General features: G+C 39.7%; 1 protein-coding gene across 6 annotated transcripts in view; it reads right to left on the reverse strand.

Annotated features, from left to right (window-relative positions):
- Nucleotides 1-1,964: 1,964 nt before the first annotated feature.
- The window catches only part of LOC147127771 (uncharacterized), a 48,501-nt gene continuing 38,696 nt past the window's right edge, over nt 1,965-11,769 (reverse strand). For 3 of the 6 annotated variants that reach the window (XR_015084172.1, XR_015084171.1, XM_086020358.1), the window contains 2 exons: nt 10,478-10,559; nt 1,965-10,217 (listed from right to left, as the gene is read on the reverse strand). Coding sequence is in view for 1 of the 6 variants with exons in the window: in XM_086020358.1 (XP_085876484.1) it covers nt 10,211-10,217; nt 10,478-10,559 (89 nt within the window). In the remaining 5 variants the exon portion in view is untranslated. The remainder of the gene's footprint in view (nt 10,218-10,477; nt 10,560-11,769) is intronic. The other 3 variants (XR_015084170.1, XR_015084169.1, XR_015084173.1) reach the window with 3 other exon arrangements.

Below are 11,769 nucleotides of genomic sequence, written 5' to 3' on the forward strand. Positions count from 1 at the left end.
CCTGCAACTAGGGCATACCATTACAAGAGGGGGCGGGGGTCCTGGCCGGAGGGCAATACCACTATCCCTATAACAGCAGTTGTCGCTCGCGCCGAAGTGGAGCGAGTAGAAAGAAGCCTAAAAATAAACCTTTCACCGAGTAGGCTGAGATGAATTTTGGCCACCTCGCGAGCACGTCACACGCACAAGGGCCGATAGTGGGCCCAACTAAAATAAACCTCAGGCCATACTTAGTTAAGCCATTTTTTTTAAACTTGTCGCCTACCCACTACAAATATGCAAAACTTACTCCACCCAGAAAGTAGATAATTTTGGCGTGGTCATTTTATTAGTAGCTCGCATGCTGAAAAAGTGTGAGCACCCCTGAGCTAAAGAATTTAATGTGATAATTATTTGCAAAATCTGCATTGTTTTATTCAATGTAACATCTTTTTTTATTTTATCCTCTTCTCTGTATCTACTAAAATCCTGCTTTTTTAACCCTTTTTTTTTTTTTTACCAGTTACCACTGTTGGTCCGTTTTCAAACAATGTATGCGCTAGGTACAATGATTTTGTGATTTCCATATTAAGTAACTTCTTGATTGATTACATGGACTGTGAAAAAACGTTGACTTTTGATGGGAATGTGGGAAAGTGTACATACAATTCTGCATTCAATACAAATAATCAAACTGTGAGTCTTTTTTTTTAAATCAATGAAATAGGCAGTTTATGTTGATTTTGGAGGTTTGTTGAAGCTATTCAGTGTAACCCAAGTTCCTTTTATATTGTTTCTATTTTCATATATTTTTGTTCTTCTAAATTTTTTGCTTGATAAATGTTGATTTAGAGAAGTGTGTGTTCTACATGATCATGTTTTAGTTTACATGCATTCAGTCTTTTTGTTAATCAAAGGCTTTTTTTATCTTCTGTTTACGTGATAAATTTCTCCTGGACAGTGAATGTGAAATCAAAGTTTGTCCAGTCATCCTGAAAAAATTAAGAAAATTGAATATATGTTTCTAGTTTGGATTGTATTAAATGAAATATTCAACGATTAAACCAAACAAGCAAATATATCATCCATTGTTTTATTCCACTTGAAAGGAAATATGAGCATGAACTTTCAAATAGATTTTTAACGATAACTCCATCCTACATCACATCATTCTCTGCTGCTGGGGCATATCATTACCACAGGGGGAGGGCAATGGACTATATGCACGGAGTGGTGTGGCGTATTTCTGGTCAAATCTCAGAAGGCATCGCCCTTTACGGTCATACCCAGCGCCACTGTTTTGAAGCCGTTGATCAATTGTCAACGTTTTGAGGTAGTTTGGGGGATTATTTATATGTGTATGGTTGCGTGTATTCGTGAAGAAGAAGCGAGAGAACAGCACACAGAGCTATCCCTGCTGTGTCCCTATACCCAGATAATAAATAGGTTGGTTGTACACGGTGTTACTGCGCTTTGATGAGGAGCGCCTGCTGATGTAATACAGCCGTCAGCCACGCGTGGGCGCTGTTTAACTACAGTAGAACTCCCACACCCTACGTATGACTGCAAATTGAACCACTTCTCTGGTAAAGGGACACTTGGGCGAGCTTAACATTGGCACTTATATAATAGGTTTGCATGTACAAATGACATTAGTACTAAAATGCCCACCTCAAAAGACTCTGCAGAGATTTAAGGTCTTTTTTTGTGATTAGGTTTACGACAAATTTCCCCGCCCCCAAAACGGGCGTGGCTTATGTTATGTTTTCGGTCTCAGCGGTCTACGTCACGCGAGGAAGGCATGCGTGGTAATATTGCTCGCTTTGACAGTTCTGTTGTCCAAAACGGTGACCGATCGCCACCAAAATGCAAATGCACATTAGTACTATTGTCCACTTCAACCTGTGAAAGTATAAAAGTGTTCTGCGCAGTAGTTTGGATTTATTGACATAAAACGTGATCTCATCATGATCTCCTCCACAAAATCAAAAATACCATGGCAATTGCTCCTCCACTTTCACAAGCTGAAGCGGACAAGAGCATGAATGCGCACACGAACTCAGACTGTTATATTTCGGACATTTACCGACGCTAAACTCGTGTCTCAGGAGGGAGAGAGACGTGTCTTGCAGCAGCAGCGGGCAGATTGGAGCCCCCCGCTTTCCTCCCTGGTTAAAGGTCGGATTGGGACAGTGGAAGTTTAACAACAACTAGCTTCAGGCCGTTAAAACAAAAGGCATTAGCACAACAACATTAGCTCCTTACTGTCCGCCCAGTGTGTGGAGGTGAAGATGAGCCTGTGTCTTCATGTCGCCTCGCAAGCAGTCGCGCGCGGTGTCTTTGCTTTTTGCTTGCAGCCCCCTTCAGCCCGAGTGAAGCGGCTTGAGAGTGACAAAAGCCCTCATCGAACAGCAAACGAAAGGTTCCAGCGAGTGCACTGCACAGCCGAGAGTGTGGCCGCATTGGAACGTGCCATTTCGGCTGTTACCTTCCAAATTGGACGGCGCGTTGTAAGCCGAAAATCTGGGGCATTCCTCATCCAAAAAAATATGCACGTCTCATTTCCACTTCAGTCTCTGTAAATATCCTGACTGGTGTTTAATGCCCCGCCCGTCCTAACCGTGATCAGCAAAAATGCAGTGTTTTTTTTTTTTCAAGCAAAGAAGCAGTGTGCTGGTTCCAGCCTATGTACCTCTGCTGACTTCCACATTTCCTCCTTCTCATATAAATCAGCCACGGAGAGGTTAATACTTTTGATATATTGAAGTGGGCATTAGTAGACATGTCCACATAAATTTTGGTGCCAATTGATCGCCGTTTTTGGACGTTATAAGTAATGAAAGTACAATGATTTCCAATGGAGATTTTGGAATTGGTTCATCCCGGCCGAACAAGGATATTACGGTGGGGGCGCGGCCATTCTGCCCATTAACAAGGGGCGTTATTCAGAGTCACTTATGTCCTAATTTCTCCCAAATTTATTGATAAAATAGAAAATGACAACTCTTTTCATTTTCCTGATCAAAAAATATATAAAATGAACTTGTTAGTGAAAACGTGGCCATCGTCCCTTTAAGTTTGTCTGCAACAAGCAGTGGATAGTAAAACAGCTCGATTGTGTGATCTTACCATTCTGTTTACTCCCCTTGTCCTATGGGTCAAAAAAGATCGTCCTACCGAAGCCCCAAAATAAAGCAACCTAATTAAACTTTAAATTCAAAATAATCTATTTTGCATGATGGAACCACCTGTTATTTAACAATTCAACACAATTTAATTTATTTTCATCATGTATTTTTGTTCCACAAATAAACAAACAAGCATTGATGACCATTATTATGCTTTTTTAAAAAAAAACATAAACCAACTGCCATAACTTTTCTTTTACACAGAAAATCTTTATTATGGCTATTATATAAATGTGAAGTAATTATCCATCCAACCATTATCTATACCGCTTCTCCTCACAAGGGTCGGGCGGGTGACACCCTAATTGGTTGCCAGCCAATCGCAGGGCACACAAAGACAAACATCCGCACTCACAATCACACCTAGGGGCAATTTAGAGAGTCCAATCAACTTACCATGCATGTTTTTGGAATGTGCGAGGAAACCGGAACACCCGGAGAAAACCCACGCAGGCACAGGCAGAACATGCAAACTCCACAGAGGGAGGCCGGAGCCTGGATCGAACCCACAACCTCTGAACTGTGAGGCGGGCGTGCTAACCAGTCGATCACCGTGCTGCCTGAAGTAATTATTTTGGAAGTAATTGTATTGAAAGGGAAAAAAAAGTCAAACTCGAACTTTTCTCGTCAGTAGTTTATTCTTTTTCATTTTTTTATGAAGTGAATCAGAAAATACTTCTCTCATAACAACAAAATGTTGCTTGACTTTCTGACCAATTTTCAACATCAACTCTATTTAGCACATGTATATGGGCTGATATTTGTGCCACTAGAAACTGAATCTGAATTGCTTGACTTGAATATTTGAATTGAAAACTAAATTATTGAATTGGAAAACTGAATTATTGAATTACATAAATTGCATATTTATTTTTTAATTTTAATCTGAATTGTTTGATCTGAATTTGAATTTTTTTGTTAAGAACTGTTTCCTAATAAACTTGAAACTGAATTTAAGACTGTAAAATGCGTTTTTAAATCCTCAAAGAAATTTGCAACTCACTAAAAATTCAATGTCGCAAAAGCTCACATTCAGTTCGAGGAGTTAAAATTCAAACCTCACTGCCACACATCCGGGTAACTTTAAGTGAAGTGTTGTGAAAGATTGTATGCTCTTACACCACTAGATGTCAGCAGCATTAAATTATGTTCCTTTTTAAAAAAAAATTTTTTATTGGTAATTAGATGTTACAAAATTTCTCAATACGGAACAATTGTACTAACTAGTACAAATACAAGAATAAATAAAACAGTCAGACAAAATAACTGTTAATTATTTCTCTGAATATTTAGACTAACGGCAAAATAATCATTAAAAAAAGATAGAAAAAGGTTATGCTACAACATTTTAGGGGCATAAAAGTTTTCATAAACACATTTAAATGGATGCAAATTTCCATTGTTTTCAGAGCCTTTAGATTGTTAGAATATTCAATAGAACAAATGTACTGTCTGAATTAATTATAAAAGTAAATAAAGCATGGCTTTCATCCACGGAATTTACAACAATGTATATGATATTTTGACATGAGTACCAAAAGATTTATCAGATATGTATTACTTTTTTGTAAACTAGTGTCAGCTCTCAGGAGGGAGACCGCGGCTTGCAGCAGCAGCAGGCAGATTGGATCCCTCCTCTTCCCTCCCCGGCTAAAGGAAGGATTGGGACGGCTAATAGCAACAACTAGCTTCAGGCCGTTAAAACAAAAGGCGTTAGCACAACAACATTAGCTCCTTACTGTCCGCCCAGCGTGTGGAGGTGAAGATGAGCCTGTGTCTTCATGTCGCCTCGCAAGCAGTCGCGTGCAGTGTCCCTGCTTGCTGGCTTGCAGCCGCCACCTTCTGCCTGAGTGAAGCAGCGTGAGAGTGACCCTCATCGAACAGCAAATAAAAAGTTCCAGCGAGGCTGACTGCACAGTGAGTGTGGCTGCATTGGAACGTGCCATTTCGGCTGATACCTTCCAAATTGGACGGCGCGTTGTAAGTCGAAAAACTGGGGCCATTCCTCATCCAAATAAATGTGCACGTCGACTCATTCCCACTTCAGTCGCTGTAAATATCCTGACTGGCGTTTAATGCCTCGCCCGTCCTAACCGTGATCAGCAAAGAAGCATTTTTTTTTTTTTTAAAGCAAAGAAGCAGTGTTTTTTTTTTTTTTTTTTTTTTTAAAGCAAAGAAGCAGTGTGCGCTCGTTCCAGCCTAAATCCTGACTTCCACATTTCCTCATTCTCATATAAATAAGCCACGGCGAGGTTAATCCTAGGGGGCATTCTCCTCATTAACAAGGGGCGTTATTCATGGAGTCACTTATTTCCTAATTTCTCCCAAATTTGTTGATAAAATAGAAAATGGCAACTCTTTTCATTTTCCTGATCAAAAAATATATAAAATGAACTTGTTAGTGAAAACAAGGCCATCCTACCGTCTCTTTAATGTGCATCTTATGTCCTGTATATGCCATGTCAGAAGGGCTTTCAGTTAGCAACTTTTTCTGTGCTGCTTAATTTCTTAATCCACACACTAGTCTGTCCCTTAGTGCGTCATTTAACACCTCTTTGAACTGGTAATGTTCAGATAGCTTTCTCAAGGCTGCCACGAACACAGTTACAGACTTCCGTTCTTCTTGATTGCGCTTGTGAAATCTAAATCTTTCAGCAATGACAAGAGGCTTGGGTGAAAAATGTCCAGTGAGAACACCCACTATTTCTTCATACGTTTTACTGCCTGGTGTTGCTGGTTGTACCAGATTACGCAGCAAGGCAAATGTCTTTGGACCTATCACACTCAAAAACGTAGGTACTTTCCTTTCATTTTAAATACCATTAGCTTGAACAAAATAGCCAAAACTTTCCCTGTACTAGCTCCACGTCCTCTTCGAAGGGCCCGACCGAGCCGATAACTCCCGCCATATTGCGTCTGGTTAATCAGCTTGCCACTTGTTTCACAGTTTTCTTCCAAACTGTCACACTGTGGCTTCAAAACACTTTTCACCTTACGTCGCTCTCGTCTCCTCTGCGCACCATGCAAACTTTTACAAAGTCCTCCTCGCGAAACTGCGTGGTCCCCGGGGAATGGCAACGTCTATAACCTGGATTCGGAGCTCCGCGAGCCGCAGAAACTCAGGGAAAACACCGCCGTAGGTTCAGACGTCCTCTTCTCAACTTTTGTTATATCTCCTACCGTTGTTTCAGGCCGCTAGGAATGATGACGCAGGTAGAGAACGATAAGCTTTTTTAATCAGCTATGGAGCACAGCAGTATAACATGCAGAGCTCACATTTACATGGCGCAACGCACACACATTGCGTGATGACATCACACGTAACTACGCAATTCAATAAACACTAAAATACACTTGTCAGGTTCACACCAACTGAGACATTCATAAACAATGCACACAATGAGGAGAGAAGACATTCCACAACAATATTGTCTTTTTACTTGCAAGGAGAGCGCAGGGAAGTGTACGATTACAGTTCCTAAAACGCTCTGCCCGGCTCCTGCGCCCCTTTCTTTTTATTATTCTTCGGTGTCCCTGTCCCTGATAACAAAGGTGTTCCAGCTCTGAGGGAAAGGGGAGCGAAAGTAGCTGGAACACTATGAACTTGTTTTGTCTATGTGTGTGTGTGTGTGTGTGTGTGGGTGTGCGTGTGTGTGTGGGGGGGTGTGGGGGTGTGTGTGTGTGGTCCTCTGAGTGGTGGCTTAGTGACAGAGCCAGAAGCTGCCTGACAACTGTATTCAGGATGCCGCCTCGCTAATTACTGAAAGCATAAACAGATGAATGAACGTCACGCGGACACAGTGACACACAGACATGCACGCGCACGTTCACGCGTTCTCCTTCACATTTCTGCGCACGTTGCTTTGACAAATTCAGTCAAACGTTCGGGAAATTGATCAAATTCAGCATTCCAGTTGAAAATCTGCAAATCGGGATAAAAAGGCTGATCAAAAGAAACCCACTGAGGACTGGATTCATTCATTCCTACTCAAAATCAAAATGGGGAAACTCCCTTCAATGTCTGGGCATGTTTTCTTGATTCATTTTTTTCTTCATCATGAGTTGTGCTGGTACTATTAAGCCAATGAAGGAAGGTATTAATCCATTGATCAATCTTCAATAGCACGAATGAGGACTGTGGGGTTTGTTTTCTTACCACTCTTACGTATATTGTTAGATGCGCCTCTTCATCTGCCTAGATCATACTCAGATAATGATTTATTTTTTGCTTGAAAATGTCCCTTTATTCTTTCCAGGGAAACATTTGGGATTGGTATACTGATTTTCTATTAAGGATGTAAGGGGAGGGCGGCACGGTGGGCGACTGGTTAGCACGTCCGTCTCAAGGCTTGGATTGGACACCCTGGACTGGTCGTCCATTAGGAGCAATATGAGGAACAAGGCATGCATGCATGATAAACAATGAACTGATTGTTAAGAATTATGTTGCATGGAATTTAATTGTAATTCATTGTTTTTTGAAGCAGTTGAGTTGAAATGGAGTTAATTAATCCGTCCGGTAAACGTTTTTTCTCGTAAAATTTTAACTCTGACTAATCTTAAAATTTCGTATAGCTTTTCTCTTGTAAAACTCAGACTTTGTTCTTGTAATATTCAGAGTTGGGCTTATTCTTTTGATTGCTGATTTATCGTGTCTTGAAGCAACTGAGTGCACGACTTGGCTCGAATCACCCGAGATGCGGTTGACTCGCACGCAACTAGTTTGTTGTCTAAAGAAGCACATGAAATGTCAAACTTATAAATTGTCACTAATAAATTAACTTGTTTTGCACAGTGTAATTATAAATCATATTATCAAATCCAATAATGTTAATCTTGTCTTCTTATTCGTTAAGTGAGTTTCAAGTTTCTTTTGTTTTGACAATGATCTTCCTATTTCAACCATCTCAACACCGGGAACATACAATTCACACATGAAGAAGACGCACACAAGACCATATCGTTTTTAGACTTAAATATTCACCACAACGAAGACGGCAGTATAAAAAAAATTAAATAAATAAATAATTAAAAAAAATCACAATACACAGGAAACCCACACATACAGATCAATATCTCCTCTGGACGTCAGAACATCCCACAGCACACAAACTCTCCGCAGTAAGAACCCTATATAACTGAACTAACATCATAACAGACGACAATAATGACCTTTTTTGTGGCACAGGTGACAACATGTTGAATGTATTACCTTAATCGAAAATCTGAGTGAATACTTGTGAAATTCAGACTTTCATATCTTAGCTTTACAAATGTGTCCTTTTCCTCATTTTTTTTGCTATATAGTTCAAAATTCAAACTTTTCATAGAAAATTACAACCTTTTTTTATACACTTGTTTTTCATATGATTTTTTTTATTCTTATTTATAAAATTCCAGCTCTGTTCTTGTTATATTTTTATTTTGTTTTCATAATAGTGATTTTATTTTGTTAATATACTGTCCTTTTTCTTGTAAATTGGATGGATATTATGTTTTTCTTACATTTTTTTCTCCCCTGTAAAATTACAACTTTTCAGATTTTTGCAGGAAGAAAACCACATACAGCACACACTCACACTCTGCCAATACCCCAGATGGGCCATCAACAAAGGAAAACAACAAGCCAGACAGAACCAACAGGGGAAAAAAAGCAAGAAAAACAAAAACAAAACCAGCAATCGGCAGTGAAAACAAGGACATCATAACACTTCCACACATCAGAGGAATCACAGAACCCATCCGACGCGTCAAGAAAATACCAAATACACACTGCAATAAAACCAAATCAGAAATTACGACAACAACTTGTGCACCCAAAAGATGCCATAACACCCGACAAAAAAAAAAAATGCAACATCATTTACGAAATCCCATGCAAAACATGCAATAAAACGTACATTGGAGAAACTGGTTGAACTTTCAGTACACGTAAAAAAGAACAAACAGAATGCGAAAAAGAAACAGCAGGACTTTACAACAGAACCCAAAAACTTTAATATGCCTCCCAATGAAAAATGTCTACCATGGTTTTTAATAAAGAAAAAAATTCCCAACGGATGTTAATATGAGGATGTCGAGAAATTCATTTCTTTAGGTACTGTATTAGGACACACCAAAAGTCACAACAACCAGAGTTGTGCTTGCCTTTAAGGGGTGTGACCCGATGAGTGACATCATGAACTTAGTTAGTCCTTATGTAAGTGTCTGGGAGTGATTTTTGGCCCAGTGTAGCTTCTTATGAGTGTTCTCTTACATATTTTATTTGTACTACAAACACTTCTTTCCGATTCTCTTTATTTTGCTCGTGAGTTTTATGGCCATGAAAGCTGAACTTAATGTCTAATATGACTTATGTATTTTTGTGAAATGAAACAAGCAATCGCCCACGACTGATTTCTAGGCAGCCCCACCTACTGGTAGGTGTACAAATGAACACTTTCCCCAATTATGATGATCACTACCATACTAATCATGTACAGTAGTCACTTCCCAGTTCCCACGTATACAGTCCGAGATAGCAGGTTGTTCAGGTTGTGTGTGACAGGCGGTGATATGTTCTTCAGAACGAATTATTATTAACAGCATGGAAGCAAAGACGTAAAAATAACCACCGCAAGGGTTGAGTCATATTTTTCTTTGCTTCCTTCTCAGCTTCAAACTAGCAGCACGGGTGCTTGTTTTTATACTTTTTGATATCACACAAGCTTTTCATTTATTGGACTCCACTAGAGAACACAGACTCCAACAAATGCACTTTTTTTCTTCACTCTTCCAAAAATCACACACAGTACAGTATGTACACTGTTTGCATTATAATAAAGTCATTCCAATTCATTTGTGAGAGAATTAAATATACAGTGGTGCCCAAGTTGAGAGGTGAAGTTCCGCTTGGGCTGTGACACTGCACCACAACACCCCAAAATGCCAATCGCATCCCATTCAAGACAAGCTCTGACAGTTCTTCAGGGATACTCACTGGTGACTTGGTGGACTTTCTTCACCATGGAGTTCTGCTCGTTCTGTGAGGCCTCTTTAGGTCCTCACATCCTGCAGGAACAACAGGATTGTAAAAACCTGACGCGTGACTTCACTTGAGCATAAGGGTGACCCGACTTAGAAGCAGTGGCGGTTCGTCACTAGCGGGCGATAGGGTACCACCCTCCCGAGTATAAAATAATTTTGAAAAAAACAAAAACAAACAAACTAAAGCTACATGACTAAAGCTACGTGACGTTTGACAGAAATAACAACAAACCACCACCAACTGAAACTAAATACAAACAAATTGATGAGACAACGAGGCTCACCTGGGCAAGACACGAGTGGCTGGAGGGACCTGATTGATAGACACAAGGAACAGGGTTGACAAGGGCAGGTGGAGATGACAACCTAACGAGTAGACAACCCATGAATAGACAAGGGACACAAAACAGACATGACAGAATGAAACAAAACCAAAACAAATCCAAATAAAATCAACAAAATCGCAGATCGTGACACTTAATCTGGAACATTGATGGGAATCTGGAAATGCAACATCTCTGACTTCCAAGTAACCTTGAATGCAGCACTACTTAATATTAGTAAGAGCGGGAAAAGTGGAAATGAGTTGAAAATTGAACACACAAAAAATAGACTTGACACGATCAGGATTTTTGGGGCCGATCACCAATAGGCGGATTTTAAAAATCAATCACAGATCACTGATCCGATCATGTGATGGCGCAAATACTGCATAGTGTATTTGTGTACTGTGTACAGAGTATCAATAATAGTGTTAGAAAAAAAACAAAAAAAAAACAAGCAGAGGGATTTGAATATGAAACGGTTCTTTGTTCAAGCGTAAGTCAACCCAAACATATTTTTTCAAGAATATGTCTATGCAGGCCCACTAGTTGAAACAAGGCAATATGATTAATATGAAATCAGCAAAATGCAGCTGTTTTTAGCCATCTCAGGGGGCGGCCATTTTGTCACTTCTGTCCACTTAAAATAACACCGCAGACCCTCAGTGCCCAGATAACGTCCAATCACGGATCACCTGTTTTCTGAAGCTGAGCCGTGATTGGTCATTGATCTGAGCAACTGTGATGTCATTTTCAGTCGACAGAAGTGACAAAATGGCCGCCCCAGGAGTTGGCTAAAAACGGGTGGATTTTATTACTTAACTCATATTCCAGAAACACAATATTAATCAGAATTCCATGTTTCAACTAGTGGGTCTGCATGAAACATATTCTTTCAAAAATATGTTTGGGTTGACTTCTGCTTTAACAAACAAGCAGAACTTAACATTTAGTTGCAATTGAGCTTCTTTCAAAACATGCAATACATAAAATTACAACGACTGTAAATACTTTTCGTTGGAAGCTTTTCAAAATTCTTTCAGTGAAGAACCTGTGGATAGCCAATATAAACCCGACCAGATATTAGAAAGTAATTCAAGTTGAAATTACATTTGAGTGTGTGTGTGTGTGGGGGGGGGGGGTGCGTGTGTGTGTGCAATTAACATACATATGTGAAAGCAAAGCACACCAAGCAAGTTGGCCTAATGATAAAAATCAAACACATAAATAATAAAATGCATTATTATTCTTAC

The sequence above is a fragment of the Filicampus tigris genome, chromosome 21, assembly GCF_054856515.1.
Source record: "Filicampus tigris isolate MCC_2025a chromosome 21, RoL_Ftig_1.0, whole genome shotgun sequence".
Lineage (NCBI taxonomy): Eukaryota > Metazoa > Chordata > Actinopteri > Syngnathiformes > Syngnathidae > Filicampus > Filicampus tigris.